This window comes from Mesoplodon mirus, assembly GCF_964341445.2.
Source record: "Mesoplodon mirus genome assembly, chromosome: 9".
NCBI lineage: Eukaryota > Metazoa > Chordata > Mammalia > Artiodactyla > Ziphiidae > Mesoplodon > Mesoplodon mirus.
This window is the reverse complement of record NC_138985.1, coordinates 68,241,944-68,264,057: the sequence shown is the minus strand read 5'-3', so window position 1 is coordinate 68,264,057 and position 22,114 is coordinate 68,241,944. Positions and strand designations below refer to the sequence as shown.

The following is a 22,114-nucleotide window of genomic DNA, read 5'->3' as shown; positions in this document are numbered from 1 at the left end:
TTTTTTCTTTTAGCGTAATGAATCTTACAGAGACTTTTTTTTTTTTTTTCTTTTTTTTTTCTTTTTGCGGTATGCGGGCCTCTCACTGTTGTGGCCTCTCCCGTTGCGGAGCACAGGCTCCGGATGCGCAGGCCCAGCGGCCATGGCTCACGGGCCCAGCCGCTCCGCGGCACATGGGATCCTCCCAGACCGGGGCACGAACCCGTATCCCCTGCATCGGCAGGCGGACTCTCAACCACTGCGCCACCAGGGAGGCCCCTTACAGAGACTTTTATGCAGTATTTTTTAAAAATAAGGCTAATGGACAACTTCTCTTTTGTCTTATGTCCTTCATAAGGTATCATCTGTTCTTACACTTGATATATTTTCCCCCTTAAATTATGGTCAGCTGATTATTTTGTGTGTGTGGTTTTAGTAAACGGCAGAACATGAAAAAGAAATAAATCCTCAGCTTTTAATCCACCACATCACCTCCCTGGCCCCTTGTGGTCCATTTCACCTTCTTTCCCGAGAGCCTCCAACAAGGAGCAAATTGATTTTGATAATCTCGCCTCTTCATTTTTCCTATCTTTGCCTTGAATGGGGTTTTTAATTGGAGTTACAGATCACAAAAGTTTAATTGTTACAAAAAGGAAAATCCAGCATTTGCAAATTGTATACTGGCTCCAAGAGTATCAGGTCATCCAGATTTGCTTGGTAAAATTTGAATTTCCCCAAACCCCCAAGTTAAAATATTCAGGGTAGAGACCCGTTAATAGTGGTGTCACATCTTGTTCATTGTGATATATGTTAGGAGAAATTTGAAGCTTTCCCCAGAGTACTGTTCCCACCACCCACTCGTTTTCCCTAATATTTTTCTGATGCCAGGAACCTGAGGACCAAAGTTACTACAGGAAATTTTTGTCCCTCCCACAAGTGAGACAAGCCATCCACATGGGAAACCAGACTTTTAGTGATGGATCCAAAGTTGAAAAGTACTTGCGAGAAGATACAATAAAGTCAGTGAAACCATGGTTAACTGAAATCATGAATAATTATAAGGTAAGAGACTTAACTTAGCTACTGTCTATTTTAGGAACTTTTCAGATCACCCAAAGCAGAAGTGAGCTTCTTTTATTCTTAATTTGACTCCTGCCTTTTTTTACTTTTATGATATCTTACAAATGTAAGTAACAACTGCTGCATTGTTTGATTTCTTTGAATTAAAAGGTTTAGTTTTTTCCTTCTAATTAAATCACTTCCCCCCGAAAGTTCCTAAAAATGAAATTCTCTTTGGCACATGACACCTCTCATCATTTCTTGAAAATAGAAGGAGAGCAGAGCCCAGAAGATGACTGGCCTGGTGTAAAAGCCAATTTTCCCTTATTGTTTGCTTTGTTATGTTAATCCCAATGAAGTCAGGGATAAATGAAATCAACTGGTTATTCCAAAAATGCGTTTTGCTTGATAATTGCATTCATTCACGTTGCTCAACCCCAGTTTCTTCAGGGCCGGCTTCAAGCCAAACGTGCTAGTCTGTCAGGTTGAAGCGTTGAATGAGACAAGGTCCCTGTTTTGAGGCATGTAAAGTCAGCCACTGTGTTATCTGACTGAGACGTTCTGCCTGATTTGCTGCTGGTGGTACCAGAGGTTCAAGCAAAGGAACTGTGGACCCTCGAACTCTCACTGTGAAGGAAGGACACCACGGGCGGGTGACGGGGACAGTCATCTTGTGCATTTCTTTCCCCTTTATTTCTCTTCTTACCTCCTCCTCTGATCCTCCAGGACTGTTAGCATATGTCCTAGGCATGGTCTGGGGGTAGCTCAACAGGATAAGTGTGTTATGATAGAGAAGATCACCACCAGAGGTGATCCACTTTTTCTCTGTTTCCTGGCAGAGGCAAGAGTAATGTTTGGAATGAACAAAAAACAGGGCAGGGCTTTCCTGGTGGCGCAGTGCTTGAGAGTCCGCCTGCCGATGCAGGGGACATGGGTTCGCGCCCCGGTCCAGGAAGATCCCACATGCCGCGGAGCGGCTGGGCCCGTGCGCCATGGCCGTTGAGCCTGTGCGTCCGGAGCCTGTGCTCCGCAACGGGGGAGGCCACAACAGTGAGAGGCCCGCGTACTGCAAAAAAAAAAAAAAAAAAAAACAGGACAACCAGTAACCAACACATGAATCAGACAAAAGGCAACCTCTCCTCAAGATACTTTATTTCTATCTGTCCAAAAATTGTCTTAATATACTGCTTTTATGTGAACCAGACTCTTTACTGCCATTTTCCGACATAAGGAAAACACATTTCAACAATGTCTATGTTAGGAATAGTGTCTCTTGGGATTGTTCAGTGCACAACCTTCAGTACTACCCAGGGAGCCCTTGAACTAATGCACCCTTACTAGATTGTGTTTTAGAATATGCCCGACCTAGAAGACCTATTTTCTGATCCTGCCTCTAGTACACAGAGTTTGCATCCTAGACATACAACTTTTTTTTTTTTTTTTTTTGCGGTATGCGAGCCTCTCACCGTTGTGGTCTCTCAACCACTGCGCCACCAGGGAAGCCCTAGACATACAACTTTTATTCAAAATAATCTAGGGCCAATGGCATGCAGAGTCTACAAATCCATTATATACCTGCAGAACTTCATGAAATACTTACTTTGTAGGCAAGAAAGGGCCTAACTAGATGAGGTCAGGATTTCAGCCACTCTTGTGTTTGGTTCTGTCAGGGAAATGTAGTGGCCCTTAGTGCTTGCCTGCTTGGAGCCTTCTCTGAGCACCTTCAGGTTGTCCTCTTCTCTGAGGTCTCAGACCATGTGCTCTCTACTGCTGTGGTCACACTTAGCACACTGTACTGCCATTATGGGCTGTCAGTCGTAGCACCAGCCTCGAGCAGATGTCAGTAACACATAGATGAATGAATGAATGAAAAATCAGTTCTATAAATTAGTGGTCTATCAAAAATGTATCTAATAAACTTGTTCATCAGGTATTTATTATCCACAAATTTATTAAACCAAAAAGAGCTTAGCACTTATGTTTTCAAGATGTAAACATTGGGCTATAATGTAACATTAAGGAACACAAAATGGTTTTTTTTGAGTGGAGAGCAGATAAGGAAGTTCCCATGTATATTTTTTTTTTTTTTTTTTTTTTTTTTTTTTTGCGGTATGCGGGCCTCTCACTGTTGTGGCCTCCCCCGTTGCGGAGCACAGGCTCCGGATGCGCAGGCCCAGCGGCCATGGCTCACGGGCCCAGCCGCTCCGCGGCATATGGGATCCTCCCAGACCGGGGCACGAACCCGTATCCCCTGCATCGGCAGGCGGACTCTCAACCACTGCGCCACCAGGGAGGCCCCCATGTATATTTTTATGTGCCCTTGCATGATAGGTTTTTTCACTGTATAAATTTAAGTAGAGTATGATTTCTTTCTCAGCCAAGTGAGGATAGCATGAGATATATAGTTCACCTGATGGTGTAAACTCTCCTGGTATTGGCTGATCGCCATACAGTGTCCACTTGCTTGCTAAGGGAGAATATGCTGATTAAAGATGAGCCTGCATCTTGATATTTAAACATATCTGTTTCTGTTTTCCATGTATCCTAAACCTACCAATATGAATTCCAATGAAATCAGAATGTTCTCTAAACTTTCAAACTCTGAATCAGTTGTCAGAAAAAGAGAATAGATTAGTGGTGCAGATAAACCATGTTTCCAGAAAGAAAGAGAACAAAGTATGCAGTCAGTCTGAGTGCAGACCAAAAAGCGGCTGTTGCTGAAACAGACCGCATATCCATGGCTACAACTGGCATAGCCCACAGGGCAGCGATTATCCTTGGCTTGTCTGTTAATGGTGGTGAACCTCAATGTGTATGCAGTGGAATCAGAACAATCTAGGTTGGCTTAAAACATTAGTACCCTCAAGGTTATATTTATGTAAGACTCAGTACTAATTTGTCATAGAAAATAGTGCACATGTTTCTATTCATAGGAACATGGAAGTCTCTTTCTAGTACTAGACTCATTTTAAGCAATGTGGAATATCTGATGGGCTGAGGAAGACCTTCATCAGTTTCTGGAAACTAATAGAACTAAAAGAACGAGGGTATCGTACATCAGTTTCTGTACAGACTATGTGAAAACATAATCCTTTTCTTGTGAAGACCTATAGGGGATGTGTACTCAAAGTCATCCTCTTTTCAGTAATTTCAGATATTTAGGTGGTAAATTGAAATATCATTTTAGCAGTCTCCAGAACAACTAGAATGAGAAATAATCTGTTGGACTATTGGAATTCATGATTAAATCAGATCATGGTTAAATATTATCAGGATTTCTAGGAGTTACCTGGGTCCATAGCACATGGTGGTTATAAGCATGGGTTCTCAAGTTAGACATTTTGAGTCTGAATTCTGTTTCCACTATTCACTGGCTATGTTCCTTTGGGGGAGGATACTTAAAACACTCTGTGCTTCAGCTTCCTCATCTGTGAAATGGGAATAATAATAGTACTTACAGGTGAGTTCTTATGAGGTTTAAATAGATTATGTCGGTAAAACACTTAAAACAATGACTGGTGCTTAGAAAGTGCTTGAAAATATAAGCTATTACTAATGATGTTCAACACATTTCAGCAGAAGCCTTTAAGCACCTGCTACGTACAAAAGTTATACAAAAAACCATGGAAAATACAAAAGTAAAAAAGACTTGACAGACTTCTGGTTTCCAGTCTGGCATGTAAGGAACTTGGAAGTTACCATTCTGTCCTAAGAACAAGTAAAAAGCTGAACAAACTGAAAAAGCAACAGCTCTTCTTAGATCTGTGAGAGAAGTGAAGTCATCACAGGGCAAACTACTTCACAAACAGGAGAGACCAACAGGTGGGTACAGAGAATCACAACTTTTCTAAGCAGAAATCCATGAGCAGACACCTCCACAAGAACCAGTGCCAGGATAGGAAAACCTGAGCTGTAATTCATGAGTTACTGGAGGCTCAGTGGGGATAAGCCTGAGACTTAAAAACTCCAGGGGAATCCAGTCATGGGAGGAAGCCCCCAGTTTTATAGTTTTATCTCCAGGATTTCTGCAATGTCTTCACAGTGAATACTGGAGAAAAATCCCTTCTGCTTATGGCAGGAGGAGGTAAAAAGTAGCCACCTTGAAATACACCAGAGCATTTTGTTTTTTGTAACAAGGCCTGCCCTCAGAAAGCCATTTTACCACAGCCTAACCCACTGAGGGGTTATCAGAGCCTGATCTACCTGTGGGAAGGGAAATACTCAACTTCAGCTCTAGACTTCCATGTGGGGGAAAGGAAACACCCAATTCCAGTTGCCTTTAGCTATGCTGTCTCACCTACGAGGTGAGGGGGAGCAACTGCAAAGCACTGGTGAGGTTCGCAGTCCAGGGGCATAGGCTCCTGAAAGACTGAGACCTAATCCTAGAACTCTAGTATGCTTCCCATCTCCCACATCTTACCACCATGTTACAAAAGGGTTATTTACCACAGTACCCTGTATCCAGTGCATCATGTACATCTTTCAACAAAAAATTACCAGGCATACTAAAAGGCAAAAACCACACTTTAAAAAGACTGAATGAGCATTAGAACCAGAGTCAGATAGGACAGGGATGTTGAAATTATCAGACCAGGAATTTTTGCAAACTATGATTAATATGCTAAGGGCTTCAGTGGAAAAAGTAGGCAACGTACAATAATAGATGGATAATGTAAGGGAAGATATGGGAATTCTAAGAAAGAATGAAAAAGGAAATGCTAGAAATCAAAAACTGTAACAGAAATGAAGAATGCCTTTGATGGGCTCTTTAGTAGACTACATGGCTGAGGAAATAACTGCTGATCTTGAGGATATGACAGTAGAAACTTCCAAAACTGAAAAGCAAAGGGAACAGAGACTGAACAAAACCAGAAAATCCAAAAACTGTGTAACCACTATAAAAGATGTAACATATGCATAATGGGAATACCAGAAAGAAAAGAGAGAAAGGAACAGAAACAAAATTTGAAGAAATAATGATTGAGAATTTTCCCAAGTTAATGTCGGACACCAAACCACAGATCCAGGAAGCTCAGAGAACACCAAGCAAACAAATGCCAAAAAACGACACCTAGGTATATCATATGTAAACTTTAGAAAATCAGAGATAAAGAAAAATATCTTGAAAGAAACCAGAGAGGGGAAAAAACACCTTACCTATAAAGAAGCAAAGGTACAAATTACATCTGACTTCTCCTCAGAAACCATGCAAGCGAAAAGAGAATGAAATATCTGAAGAGTTGAGAGAAAAAAATCACCAACCTAGGATTCTGTGTCCTGTGAAACTATCCCTCAAAAATGGGGCAGAAATAAAGATGTTTTCAGACAAGAACAAATTGAAGGAATTTATTGCCAATAGACCTACCTTGCAAATTATGTTAAAAGAAGTTCTTCACAGGGAAGGATAATGTTATAGGTCGGAAACTCAGCTCTATATAAAGAAAATAAAAGTATTGGAGAATGAATAAGTGAAGATGGCAAGATTGTCTTTGTGGAAAGTCTGAAAGAATCAATAGAAAAGCTCCTGGAACTAATAAGTGATTATAGCAAAGTTGCAAGATACAGGGTTAATATACAAACACCAATCACTTTTCAATATACCAGCAATGAACAAGTGGAATTTGAAATTAAAAATCCAAAACCATTTACATTAGCACTGAAACTATTGAAATACTTAGGCATAAATATAACAAATTATGTACAAACCTATATGTAGAAAACTACAAAATTTTGATGAATGAAATCAAAGAACTAAATAAATAGAGAGATATTCCATGTTCATGAATAGGAAGACTTAATATTATCAAAATGTCAGTTCTTCCCAACTTGATCTACACGTTCAATGAAATCTCAACCAAAATCTCAGCAAGTTATTTTATGGGTATTGACAAACTAATTCTAAAGTTTATGTGGAAAGGCAGAGACTCAGAATAGCCAACTCAGTATTGAAGGAGAACAAAGTCAGATGAATGACACTTCTTGACTTGGAAACTTACTATAAAACTGCAATAATTAAGACAGTATAGGGCTTCCCTGGTGGAGCAGTGATTGAGAGTCCGCCTGCCGATGCAGGGGACACGGGTTTGTGCCCTCGTCCGGGAAGATCCCACATGCCGCAGAGTGGCTGGGCCTGTGAGCCATGGCCGCTGAGCCTGCGTGTCCAGAGCCTGTGCTCCACAACGGGAGAGGCCACAACAGTGAGAGGCCCGTGTACCACACACACACAAAAAAACAGTATAGTATTGGCTGGAGAACAAATAGATAAATGGAAGAGAATAGAGAGCCCAGAAATCCACCAGTGAATAAAAAAGATCAGGTTGGGTTGATCCCATGAATGCAAGGATATTTTTGCATTAGAAGTTCTATCATGCAATTTACCACCTAAAATGTTAAAAGAGAAAAAAATTTTATATCTTAATAGATGCAAAAAAGTAGATTTGATAAAATTAAAACCCACTTAGGATAAAAATTTTTAGCAAACGAGGAATAGTAGTATCTGTATTAATTTCCTGTGCTTGCTGTAATGGATTACCACAAACTTGATGGCATAAACTACAGAAATTTGTTTTCTCGCAGTTCTGGAGGTTAGAAATCCAAAGTCACTTTCACTGGGCTGAAACCAAGGTGTCAATAGGGTGGCTCTAATGGGATAATCCATTCCAGCTTCTGGTGGCTGTTGGCATTCCTTGGCTTGTGGCCATATCATTCTAACATCTGCCTCTGTGGTCACATTGCCCTCTCCTCTTCTGTGGTCAAATATCGTCTGCCTCCCTCTTAGAAGAATACAGGAGATTGCATTTAGGGACCTCCTCGATAATCTCCCCATCTCAAGATGCTTAAGTTAATCACACATGCAAAGTCTCTATTTTTTTAATTAAGTAATTAATTAATTTATTTATTCTGCAGAAGGTAACATTCACTGGTTCCAGGGATTAGGACTAGATATGTTGTGACAGGGCATTATTTAGCCTATCATAGTATGGGACTTAATTGACCTAATAAAAATCTATCAGTAAGCATTACTCTGTTGTATAAAACATAATATGCATTCCCTTTAAAATCAGGGTTCATGATGATGTAAACAAATAAAAAATGAATGGGAGAAAAATCCAATTAATAAATGTGTAAGAAATAATGGAATAGAAAATCATTATTTGACAAATAGGACAGTAATAATTGCTTCAGGAAAGAAGCATCAGTGGATACTGACATCAGTTAGTGAAAGTATGATGAGAATCAGAATGTTTACATAGTCTCAAAGTATCCTCCTTCAAAATATTTATGATGAAGGGGAAAATAGTAGCTTTATAGTGGAGAAGTCTGGCATATGAACCAAAGGATCTAAGTTAACATCACCAGTAATGGGACAAATCAACATTTGTGCCTCCTGATATGTTGTACTGAGAAGGACACAACAACACTAATGTGTGTTGCCAGAAATGCATGAATTTGATCCTGAGGCAACAGCAGACAAACTCAAATTAGGGGACAAACTTAGCCACAAAGTAACTGGCTAGTACTTGTCAAAGGACATGAATGACACACACATACCTACACACACACAAACACTGAGGGATTAAGGAGACTTTACAACTAAATATATATAACATGTGACCTTTTATTGCATCCAGGATCAGAAAAAGGTTATTAAGGGACAAGTGGAAATTTTTAAATAAAATCTGTAGCAAGAAAATAGTATTATATCAGTGTTAATTTTCTGGTTTTGATGATGGCATGGTGGTTATTGAAAATGTTAATATTTTGTAGGCTACATAAAGAGTATGCAGGATTTCTTTATACTGTTTCTTTAACAGCTTGATTGAAGATATAATTCACATAATACAGAATTCACCCATTTAAAATGTTCAAGTCTGTAGTTTTTTAAATATGCACAAATTTTTGCAACCATCATCACTGTTTAATTTTAGAATATTTTTGTCATGTTCCCCACAAACCCCTTATGCTTTAGCAGTAATTCCCATTTTCTCCCTCCCTCCACCCCCTGGAAACCACTAATCTACTGTATCTATGGATTTGCCTATTTTGGATATTGCCTATAAATGAAATAGTATTATATAGTGGTTCTCTCTGTGGGGTAGACAGACAGGGGTTGGGATAGGGGAGAAGTTCACTGGGTAGATTCAATGATATTGGTACTACACTAGTTCTTAAGGTGGCTGGTGCATTTGTGAATGTATATTTATTCTTATACTTCCTAACCTACAGATATGTTATAATACATTCTTTGGTGTATATATAATATATACAATAAAATTTTGAAGGAGGTAGACTGTGATTAGTGCTTTTCAGAGATTTAATTGACCATGTTGTGAGCATGTGGACTGCTTAGTATGGCCATGACTTTAAAGTCCCTCAGCATACTTCAGAGAATTATGAGGCATTTTGGTGGAGGCAAGGACACTGATCTACTCTCACAGAGAATTCCATCAGTTTTCCTCGCTGGAGGACATTGATTACATAATCCAAAATAGCAGGTAATTAAAATAATCTTTTTCTACCTGGCTCTCTATGCTCATTGGTGGGTAGCCAATTTACTTGCAAATTATGTTACAACTCCCTGATGGTGATGTTAAAATGTGTTCGGTGTCAGAAGTCAAGCTGCCTGGAGTTGAAGTTCTCCCTTTCACTTCCTAATCTGTAAAATTCTATCTCATAGACAACAAACCGTGTAAGGGCAGCCATCTTACCTTCTTGTTCACCACTCTGTACCCAGGGCCTACCACTGTGCCTGGCACATAGTAGGCACTCAACAAACGTTAATAATGAAAGAAGAATTGCCTTGGGAGCAAAGGAAGTAATAAAAGGCTTCACAGAGAGTAGATGTTGCTTAGAACATTTTACTTCCCTTAATCTCTTTTCCTACCATTCTTAAAACTGTTCTTCCACTTCAGCTGTGGTTCACATTGCTCTCTTTGAATTAGAAGTACCTGGGAAGCTTTAAAAAATACTTAATTACAACCCCCTCCACCAAAGATTCTGATTTAGTTGCCTAGTATAGCAACTAGCACATAGTAGTGTGCAGTAAACTTTGAAGGAAGGAAGGAGGGATGGAAGGAAGGAAAGGAGGGGGAAAAGGACAGACTGACAGAAAGAAGACAGATGATCTGTTCATTTACATCATAAACTGTCTTTATAGTAAACTTATTTGAATTTTAGTAAGTGCAAGTAATTCACCACTCCAGTTACTATTGATTATATTATGTATGTTATATTCTTTCCTCTTGTAAGCAGCATTTTTTTAAAAAACAAAAACAAATACACTGATTGTAAGATGTATCCTGATTTTCAAAGTAAGAAAATACAGTAGTGGGTAGATAGATAGATAGATAGATAGATAGGGATAGGGCATCTCTAAAATCTAGGAAATGCAGCCCATACCCCATAAAAGCTATTGGTTTTGAATCCCGTGTTCTTTGTAGAAGTCCCCCGGTCCTTAGTACTTTCTGATAAAGAAGTTACATTTTCTTATGAAGATTCTTGCTAGAGATTCTGAATGTTTCCAACCTCCATTTCTCTGTTTGGTTGCAGCTCTTGCCTTCCTAAAAATATATAAGCTATATTTTCAAAGACTAAGAGTACATGAGAGAGAGAATGTGAGTGTGTGTGTGTGGTGTATTTCCTGTATGAAACCATTATTTCAAAAAAACAGGAGCTACAGCTCTAGAGGCCATTTGGATCCAAAGCAAAATGTTGCCCTTGGATTGAGGTTGCCCTTGTTGCTAAGTTGTCTGGAAGGCCACTGCAGTTTTAAGAGGTACCATCTCCAAAGGCTAATACCTCCATATGCTTTTGCTTTTAAAGGTTAGATTGCCCTTGGGTAGGGCTTAGTTTGCTGTGTTTAAAAGTTCATCTAGTCAGGAAATTGTAAATATAAAGTTACATTTCCCTGTCACTTATCATTCTGCAGCTCATTAAGTTTCAACTAATTGCATCTTCAGAATTCAGGATCTTAATGCTTCTCAACTTCACCACCAGACTGAAATCTTAACACCCAGGTCGTCAAGAGTTTTATTTACTTATCCTAGGCTATCAAAAGATCTTCATTTAGAAATGGGCAATTCCTGGCTAATGGATGTGACTTAGAAGTTTGAAAGGTAAAATTTTTTAGTAAATCTAAGTCATTTTAGTAGTCATTTTAATTGCTTGTGGCATTTTCCTTCGTAACATCTTCTGATGGCAAAATGTCAATGGTAATAGTGCCAGGAAACTAGATTTGATAAATGTCTAGCATACCAATAAAAATTTAACACTTAATTGGGTCCGATTCTTCAACTGCTAAGTTGGACTCTGAGCTTCCATCAGACTGTGATGGGAAAACTCTAGCTGTGTTGACTATAATCTGATATGATCACTTTTCTTTCAAACCCTTTGAAGACCGTAAAGAGAATGCCAGTACCATTCTGTGAAAAACTTCTGTGGGGAGGGAGTAGTTTTTAGGGAAGCATAACAGAAGAGAGGGAAGCTAATCCTGGGACATGTGTTTTACGTAATCATACTATCAATAAGCAGTCATCACTTTGCAGGCAAATAAAAATAGTATGCATTTGAAAATCAGTTATACTGTCGAGTTCTTTGTGAATTACTTTTAGCTATTTTAGTTATAATCCAAGTGCAAGAACAGCAGTAACTTTTTTTAATGAGGCATGCTTCTTCTGGTCTTCTTTGATTTTAAGCATTTGAATGAATAAAAGGAAAAAAGCATACCCATAAATTATTAAACAGACTTTGATTTCACCCCAAATTGCCATGCTATTGACACCTTTTCTTGTTTGTCCTTTAAACTGATGTTGGGGTGAAATACTCAAATGAGAACCAGCATATATTTTTATTTACTCTTACTTATTTCTTTAAGCCATTTCATAATATATTCTGCTGTGTGAATTGGTTTATTTCAAATTGCTTTGCTTGTTGATGATGTCATCATTTTGTCAGGGCTTTATTTTGTTGTTGTTTGAAGGTACCTCATGCTCAAAACATTAGAAGGTACGTTTGTGATTTATGGCAACATAAAAGTAGAATTTAATCTGGAGTCACCCAAATACAGCAGAGTGAGGGTGTTACAAGAAGAAAGATACTAAGTGGTGATACCATTTGTTATGTAGATTCCAGGGACCTAAAAATCAACAAGCTAAGAAACGCACATTTAAATCCAGTTGCTATGAAATCCTGCTGGTATGAAACACAGGCAATTACATCAGTTGACTTTACTTGGAAAAGATAAATACGGAAAGCGTGAGAAGAGTATTGCTTTCTGGATACAATGAGGAGTATCTCTTGTGCAATAAATGTCACCACGCTGCAGTAGCTTCTCAGTCTTTATTTCTTGTGTCTTAGTATAACAGGAGAAGATGCAAAACGATGCCAACATGTTCTAAAAGATTGGATCATTGGAAACCAGTGGTCTTCAAAGCAGCGTGTGCCAACCACCATCACCTGGGGTCTCGGGGGGGGGAAATAGTGTACATTAATATTTTATTTTTTAAAAAAAGGAAATTAAGAAATAAGCTTTAGGGGCTTCCCTGGTGATGCAGTGGTTGAGAGTCCGCCTGCCGATGCAGGGGACATGGGTTCGTGCCCCGGTCCGGGAGGATCCCACGTGCCGCAGAGCTGCTGGGCCCGTGAGCCGTGGCTGCTAAGCCTGCGCGTCTGGAGCCTGTGCTCCGCAACGGGAGAGGCCGCGGCAGTGGGAGGCCCGTGTACCGCAAAAAAAAAAAAAAAAAAAAAAAGAAATAAGCTTTACTCGTGTTTAATGGATAGATTGGCACTAGGGCGCTTATTTGCTCACTATAATAGTCACATCAGATGTGATAGAGCCAGGGTTTGGGTTTGTGTTTGCCTAATCATAGTCATCATCATCACCATCATCATTTAAATCTGTTTGCCACAGGATCTGCCTCCAGGCCCAGGGCTCTTGGAACTGCAGTTTCCTCTGCTTCCATCTGAACGTGGATAACTTAATTCCGTGGCTTTTGGCCCTGGCCTTGCAGTCCAGTAAGGAGAGCAGCATTCACGTACTTCCCACTGCCTCAGGAAGCCACATTCACAACCTCTCGGGCTCTTCCTAGGGGCTTTTCCCCACTGGATTTGCCTGGCCTGCACTGTAGAAGTCGTCCAACCCCGCCCCCCCCGCAGTGGGGCAGCCTGTGCTATCTACTTGCTCGTTATGAGCGGCTCTCGAATGTTGTCACCGGGTAACAGCACCCGGCACAGTGTCCTTGTGCCGAATGGCATGTGACTACATGAAAGCCAGAAGAACCTTTAACCAAGCTTTCGAAAGAATCGCTCTGGGCAGGAGCCCTTGACCTCCTCTGTCTTGATTGTCCTCACCTGGTGCTCCTTTCACTCTGCACCTTCAAGTCTGTTTCTTCAGCCCCCTGACAGTCCCCCTGTTTGTTACAGGGATGTGTACAATCCTTTTGAGACCATTTGACGTTCTCTAGGAAGAAAAGGGAAAGGGATGCTTTCCTTACCAAATAAGGGGGAGTAGTGTTTGGGGGAGGAAAAAACCACCAAAAAAACCCTAATTGCAGAGTAATGAGGGGACCTTGGTAAATACCACTATTGAGAGTATGGGGCAGAGAATCTTGCAACCTGACTGATACCAGGTTTTCCCCATACAGATGAAAACATAACGAGCCAGAGCACCACTTAGACTTTTTTTTTTTTTTTTTTTTGCGGTACGTGGGCCTCTCACTGCTGTGGCCCCTCCTGTTGCGGAGCACAGGCTCCGGACGCGCAGGCTCCGCGGCCATGGCTCACGGGCCCAGCTGCTCCGCGGCATGTGGGATCCTCCCGGACCGGGGCACGAACCCCTGTCCCCTGCATCGGCAGGCGGACTCTCAACCACTGCGCCACCAGGAAAGCCCCCACTTGGACTTAAAAAAATTTTTTTTTGTTAAAGAAAAGTAAGCCGTACAACCAGCCACTTGCTTTCTTTCGTGAGATCAGCCTGGCTGGGAACTTTTCACTGACTTTGCTGCTCACCTGGAGATTGATAACAACAGGTAGGAATTAGACTTGTAGAAGTGACCTCTCTGGCTCTTTGGATGAGGGCCTACTTACTGTCCCTCTAGTCCTCTCCTAAGAGAAAGGCAAAGTAATCTTCATCCACAGAGAACTAGAATTTTCTCAAGCTAGAAGGAAAGTTTATTATGGGAGAAGTGGGTCGACTTGTCTCAAAGGGCAGCCCGAATCCAAAGTGAGCTGCACCTTGCTGCTTGGTGAGTACTCTGCGGCCTCTCTAAGGCCTCCCTTCCCACTGTTTATATTCCTTTGGGAGCTTCCAGGTGCCTCGAAATTAAAGCTTTCTCCAGGTGGTTTAGCATTCCTCCTGCAACAAGACCACTCTGCTCTCAGCTGGCCCTCAGGATAACTTCAGCAGGGAGATCATTCCCTGTCCTGCCTGGGCACAACGGGTAGTGGGGCAGCAGTGACACTGTTTAGTGGCAGGGGCTCAGCTTTCAGGTTTTGTTCACCCTCAAAATCCTTGGTGAATCCATTCATTTTTATGGTGACAACTAATGTTTTTTTGAACTTGAGTGATGTTGATAATGTTGGGGAACAGGGAGCTGGCAGGGGGACTTGATGGCAGGGGGTTTTCCTGTAGCTCCTTCCTATTTCTGCTGTAATGATTGAGACTGTAGGAGCATCCTCCACTCCTCCATAGGAAATTCTTTCTGATTTGCTGAATCCAGCTTCATGAATTGCAGATCACTCCTCTAAGCGTGGCTGTCCTTGGAAGTTACTGCTGTCATTTGGCAGCTGTTGACAAAGGGACCAGTTTTCTTTGCAGGATATACCAAATCCAAGGTATATGGCTGCTGTCCAATAGAAATACAAGTCACATATAGAATTTTAAATTTTCTAGAAGGCACATTAAAAATATCAAAAGAAACGGATGAAATTAATTTAACAACATGTTTTCTTTAAGCCAGTACATCCAATATGTTATCATACCAGCATTTAATCAATATTAAAAAATTATTGAGCGATTATACATTCTTTTCTTTGTATTAAGTCTTCACAATTCAATGTGTATCTTAGAGCACATCTCAGTTTGGACTAGCTACATTTCAAGTGCTCACTGGCCACGTGTGGCCAGTGGCTACTGTATTGATGAGTGTGAGTCAATTCCTATAGACTTAAATATTATAAATTATAGCAATTCTTGTTTGCTTTTGGGGGCTGGTTCTTGTTGGTTTGGTTTATGTGCAAATGTGTACTGGTTAATTAAGTACATTTAATAATGTGGAAAGATAAAGAAATTGGTTCCTCAGCCCACTTTTTTAGTAGAGTGATAACATTGGCAAGCATGGGGCAGTGTTTGGAGAGTACCCTTGGCATGACCTTGAAGCTGACATTCTGACAACCAGGGAGGACACTCCTCTCTAGAGAGCCTTGTCTGGGGGAGAGGCAGGCCTGCTCCTGGAGCACTTTGAGTTCATTAAATCCAGTTACTGAGGATGGACAATAGGTGAGAGGTGATGGTGAGAGGTGAGGGGATCAGAAAAGGGCTATGAGAACAGACCCTGAAACAAGAAGCAGAGCAAAGGGCCCCCTAGAGTGGGCCCCCAGGACTCTTCTCTTCAAATGGGAGGAAAATATTATTCTGGGTCATTATTAAAAGTCATGTTAATTATGCTGTTCTAGGTAGTTAAAATTTTTTCAAAGATCCCTGGGTTGGAATGATGGCTCACTGGATTATTTTCAAGTTGGCTTTGCTTCTTGTTCCATTCTAAAAGCAACTAAATTATTTAAAGTTAAGTTGCAAGAAAGCAGGAATAATTTTCTTTGTGTGATCACTGGACACTCACTCAAACTCCCTGCCCCACTCTCATTTTTCTCTACTCATCTTGGCAAAACCAGCTGGTAGGGGAATGGCACGAACATGAGGGTGTTTATTCTAAGTCCATTTTCTCTCTTTCTTTGTCTTCCTTAAACTTGGAAGCAAAATATGTCTCATTTGAAGAACGACTTGGTTGCAGAAGTGACTACTGTTTCATTCAATGCTGGCATTATTTTTCTGCCACAGTCTGCTCCAGGCAGGCCCTGGGGACTCAGGCTTCCTGAGGGTTATAGCCCTATATCCCTGCAAAGTCACCAGGAAGAAGTAGGGCCACAAGTGTGAGCGATGGGCAACTGGGGCCCAGGCGTTGTCCCTGGAAGAATAACAGCTCTGCCTCCAGTGGGGAAAATTGCTAAACGTTATACTATACAGCTGAAATTGTTTTTCTTTTGCAGCTGAGCTTTTGAGAAACCCTTGGGGATTGGCCTGGGTTGAGTTGGATATTAATGAAATTAATTCTCTTCTCTTTGGGAGAAAGTTACTGGTGGGTCATGCTAATTGCTCCAGGCAGAAAGAACTCCTGGCTATGTTGGAGTTTGTAATAGAAGAATGATAGGTAAGGCAGCCAGAAGAGGAAGTGTGGAGGGCTGCTTTGTAGGAGTTTCATTGATTTAGCATCTGTAGGGAAGGCTTCTTTTTAAAAAAAAAATTTTTTTTTTTTTTGATTAGCGAACAGGAGAACATTAAAAACTAAGACAGACAGCAGCCAACTGGGAATGCTGTGCAGCCTGGAATAGCTTAGGCTGTTTCCCCAAACAGGAAACCACAAAATGTTAGAGATTAAGGTCACTGGATCATTGGGAAAAGAGCATAACTTTGTCTGCAAAGTATTATGATGGATTGTAAATGGGCCAAAATATAAGCATAAATCTTTCGTCTAAAAACGCAACAACAAAAATCCAGCCTTCTCACCAAAGCTCAGTTTGCTTTCCTGTTGTGCTGAGAGACCAAAGCCTCCTTCTGCGGCATCTCTGTAATTTTCCTAATAAATAGGGGAGGTATCGGGGATTTAAAGAGAAATGCTTTGTGTTCTGTGTCAGCAACATGTGTGTTTCGGTTTGGATTTTTAAAAAGGTAAAGTTTAGACCAGAAAGTGGGCCTTATGTGATTTATTTTCAGTCTTAATGCTTTAATACAGGCAACAATGAAAATATAACAAAATGCACATTTATATACATTTTTGCCCCAAACCCCTTCTTTCAAGTGTTCGCAGGCACCATCAAAAACACAGTTGTCTCTTTTCCCCTTTGAGTATCATCCCTTGTCCCCCGAACTTACTTGAAGTCAAAATCTGAGTTTAGAGAGTGTGGGATCTTCTTAGTTGAGTTGGCAGGTAAACTGGTGTGCAGCTATCTTTAGCTGACACAATTGGTTGCTTTATATCTGCCTGGAAAATATTTATCCTTCAGAAGCTTATACTGTATAAAATAAGGGTTAATCATCATCTGATTCTGTTCACTAGGTCTTTCCTAAAGGGAGGTTTTCTTGCTGAGAGGGTGAAATCCATGAAAAAACTACTGATTTATGTACATCCAGAACCTGAAAAGTTTATGGTTTGAAATGTTAAAATGATTTAGATTTTAGAAAGATTTAAGTGAAACTGACATTTTTAAAGTCCTCTTTTTAAGGAAAACTTAGAGAACGAAAGAGTAAACTTGCTTTTCCTCTTCTGATTATTCACTATATTGAAAAATTTTTTAAAACTCTGGAGTATAAGGAGGACAGGGTCACATCTTTTCATGTCTGTTCTCTTGTTGCCCAATCCTTAGGCTCACCACAAAGATTTACTGTTGAATAAATAGAAATTTCACATGAGCAGATTAAACAAACAAACAAACACATTCCATGTATAAGTGAACACGAACTCTTTTCTCCAGCTCAGACAAAAGGCCACTTCCTTTCCATTCAGATGGAAGTGAAACTTAGCTGAAGAAAATGAAATGAATGAGTAGAGTTGGATTGAGACCTATTGATCTTTCTTTTCTACCCGTGAGAGAGACATGGATACAGAGGAATATGTTTCTCTTCTAAGAAGAACGATAGCATAAGCATTGAATAAACGACAGCTGCCCTTGCACCTCTGTTGGGGGTGAGGGAAGGACACTCAGGAAGGGGTAGGACTGTGTCTTAGGGAGATAACTATTGCATAGCCTGCACTCATCGTGGCCGAGAGGAAATATAGGCCTGGCATGGTCAGATCTCTGGGTATTTAAATGACAGCAACTAATTGCCAAAACAATAACAACACCATGTGGACCTAGATGAATATATCTGCAAGCTAAATGCAGCCAATTGAAAATGTTTGCACACCACTATAGAAATTTATTTTTTCAGATTATTCTTAATAAAGAGTAACAAAAACAATAATAAAACCTTGCTCTTCAGCTTATAGGATATTTTTATAACTAGTATCCCATGTGGTCCTCCCAAGAACTCTAGGATGTAGATATTCCACTTCACAGAGGAGAAAATTAAGGCTCAGAGTGAGTAGATGACAGCTCCAAGGCACTCAGTAGCACAGGCCTTGGGAGGCTGAGCCAGGGCTGGAGCTCAAGACTCCTGTCTGCAAGTGTCATACGACTTTTATAAGCCCCTGCCATTTGTTTTATGAAATTGATGACCTAGTGCAGTTACATTAGAACTCTTGCCATCCTAAGAGTTATTCTAACGCTTACCTCCAAAGTCACAATTGAAATCCACAGGTAACATCTCATTTGGAAATTGTGGAGCTGTTTGAATAGCTATGTTGAATTATTCAAATGCAATAATAATAATAATAGCTAGTGTTAACTGAACACTTACTATGTGCCTGGGACACAAAGAGCTTACATGCATTATGTTATGTAATTCTCCCATTGACTCTCGCTCATATATATTTCTCTTCTATCCATTTTACAGATGAGGAAACTGACCTCTAGACAGGCTATGTAACTTAATCAAGATAATCCTGCTAGTAAGTGGCAGAGCTAGGTTCAAACCCAGCTACAGAGCCTGTGCTCTTAACTATAAACATGTATCCTTCATTCCAAAGAGTCATGCTTACATTTAAGTTTGCTCCTTGCATGTGTAATTACAAAGAATAAACCACCTGTTCACCGTATTCTCTGGGCAGGGGGCAGTGGAGGGAGCGGAACACACTGAGCAGTGTGGAAGAGGGGTTAGAGCACACACTTTGGACTCGGGCAGATCTGAACTTGAATCTCTGTTACCAGCTGGCTCACCTCCCTGCACCTCTGTCCCTTTGTTCCTAAAATGGCATAAATAACACTTGCCTTCTGGGGATGTTGTAAAATCATGGATGTAAAATGCTTTGCATAGTTCCTGCAACATAATTAGAACAGTGAGAGAGTTCTACTATTCCAAAATGTCCTTTTAAAAGCTATACTCTTAACCATACTTTTCTAGCATTTAGGTATGGGGAAATTTCTTGGAATGCTTCAAAATTACAAGTTCCTTTTAAAGGGTAATTTATAGACTTATGGCTCTGAGTACCAAGAAAAGACTGCTGAGACACCATGCCCAATGTGTGTAAAATTAGTCATGAAAGGCATGTTATTTCATGCATTTGAGTACACAGAGTTCAGGTTTACCCTGGCTGGATTCCCTCCTACTGTTGGCCTTCGTCTAAAAGAGTGAGACTGACAACCAAGGATTTGACACAGAAAGACCATCTGCATATGTTGGAGGTTTATTCTAGAAGAAGTTCTTTGTCGAGTCAGTCTTCCAAGTCATTATCACATTATCAACCTACTTGAAGAGGAGGACTATATTTACCTAACTCCCCCAATTCGTATCCAGTGCTGTGCTTAGAACCCTGTTCATATTTTCTCGTTAATTCTCACTACAGTGAGATGTAGGTCTTACATCTACATGTCCAGAAAAGGCAACCACAACTCATGGAGGTTAAACCACATGTCGAAGAATTCCCAGTTACTGCATGCTGGGGCATGTGAGGCACTGGTCCAATGGTGTATGAGTTTGGATTTCATGCTTTTAGCAACATCAGCAACTGTGGTTACTTGAAGCATGAAAAGAACTGGTCAGAAGACAGGATAGGTCACAGAATTCATGGACAAACTGAAGAACTAGAGTGAGGAAAGGTAGGGACCAGGGAAAACTCTGGGGATCCAGGTAGCAAAACTAATGGGCAGACTCATCAGGGAAGCCTGTGTCATTCTGTCCACAATCCAAATTCTAGGGAGAGAGCATTTTAGTGCCCTAGCTTAGGTCACATGCTCATCCCTTGCATAGAGGAGGAAGAACACTGATCGCCAGCCTCCACTAGGGCTGTATCCATTGAGGGAATGGGAATACAGTTACCAGGGGAAGGCGGAGTGGACCTGGGCCAAACAAAACGGCAATCACTATACAGCACTACAGAAAGCCTTTAAAGAGCACAATTGCCTATACTCTACAAGTGTCCATACGTCTTATGGGGTATCAGGCACTGTGCAAGGGCTGCAGGTGGAGTGAGGGCTAAGAGATCTCTGTTCTTCAGGAGCTGATGCTGTTCCACAGCTGCTTAATCAGGGCCAGTCCCTATAACAGAAGTGAGGCATCTGTTACCAGCTGGGTAATGTCCTTGCACACATCCTGGTCCATAGAGCCAAAGTGAGGAATGAGAGATGTCTCCAGAGTTGGACAAACAGATGAGATTGTTTCTGAACGGGAGATGTGAACTATGTCTCCTTCTCCACCAACTCTCTATTTCCTAAGGCTTGGAGTAGCACTTAAACATGTAGCTGTGGGGAGTCAGTAAATGCTTGTTGTTTGCAGGAATTTAGCTCCTTTCTTAAGGCGTTTTAGGAAGAAGTTTTTCGGAAGTGTGGGATCTAGGATGCATTCTGAAACCTCCCTGTGTCACGATTTCCTTTACAGTAAAGTGGAGGCGGGCCTTGTAATACTTCTCATCCCCACCCTGTGAAGCTGGATGTGAATAAAGCCATGTGTACATGAAAACACTTTGAAAAGTAAAGAACATTAAAAAAATGATTTTCTCATCTCTTCCTTTTGAAAAAAAAACAGAGAGAGAGAGAGATGCTCGTAATCCAAATCACCTAGTGCCATCTCTTGTAAATGCTTGAATTCTGGAATGAGTTTTTAAGATCATCTATGATTGAACTAAAGTTATGCTGTTTACCTAGTTGTCATGAAAAAAAACTGAGAGCTGGAAATACTTGAGTTAGCACAAATTATTCCCCAATAAAGACCCATCTTTTGCCAAATTGTGTCCAACCTCTTAGTGTTATTGTTCTTTTTATTATTTTTTCGTTATGGAAGCATCCCAACATACCCCAAAAACTTAGAAAATAGCCAAGTTAAAACAAATCGCCCATATTTTGACTACCTTAACTGCTAGTATTTTGATGTATTCTTTTCCCAAGTTTGAAGCATCCTTTTAAAATATAGTAATTATAGAGCATGCACAGTGGGATCATAGTTTTTCATTGATTTTTTTAATAAGTATTTTTCCATGTCTTCGCATCACCATCAGTTTCAACAAACTAACCAGTCAGACCTCTAAGTAGTAAAAGAAAAGAAAATTCTCTAAAAGGAGTGCCTCTGCTCTTTAACTGAGGCCTCACAGCTGACCAGAAAGGAAAGTGAGGACACTGGTTGTTCAGGGGTGCTGCCTGGTGTGTCCCTGGAAACCTACTCCAACCAGCGCTTTCCCTGCCACTTGTTTTGTTAGAGTCACTCCTGACAAGGGAAGCATAGCTAAAAGCTGCATTCATTTCTGTCTCCACCTCTCTGTCTTTACACCCTGTTGCTTAAAATACCAGCAAGCCTCAGGGGAAGGTTTGCCCCAGACTGTCCCAGTTTTAGCCTGCAAGCCCTGCATCCTGGGAAACTCCTCCGTCCAGGGCAAACCGGGACAGATCACCCCACCAGGAAGAAGGGGGCGAATGTGTGCAGATCCTTCGTAAGTGGCCAACCCATTGCGGTTTAAGCCTTGTCCTGGAACTTCTCTGTCTCTCAGGATGTGGGTGGCCAACACGTGCCCTCCGGCTTCAGGACCACCCAGCCCTGTGCTACACCCACCTGGCTTCTCAGCTCACTGTCACCGGATCCTGGGATATCTCACCCACTCACCCAGCCCTGGAGGCACCCAACTGGGATATTCCTGTGGGGGCTGAAGAGAGTAAATGTGACATTTAGATAAAAATAGAAGCTCTGGAATTCTTATATTTAAGGCAGCCTTAAATGCCA

At 40.9% G+C, this 22,114-nt stretch overlaps 1 protein-coding gene across 1 annotated transcript in view; it reads left to right on the top strand.

Annotated features, from left to right (window-relative positions):
- Window positions 1-22,114, top strand: part of CPVL (carboxypeptidase vitellogenic like) — a gene marked incomplete at both ends in the record, with an annotated part of 100,275 nt that overhangs the window by 48,824 nt on the left and 29,337 nt on the right. Inside the window, 1 exon segment of the mRNA XM_082633036.1 lies at window positions 868-1,041. Within this exon segment, the coding sequence (XP_082489162.1) occupies window positions 868-1,041 (174 nt within the window).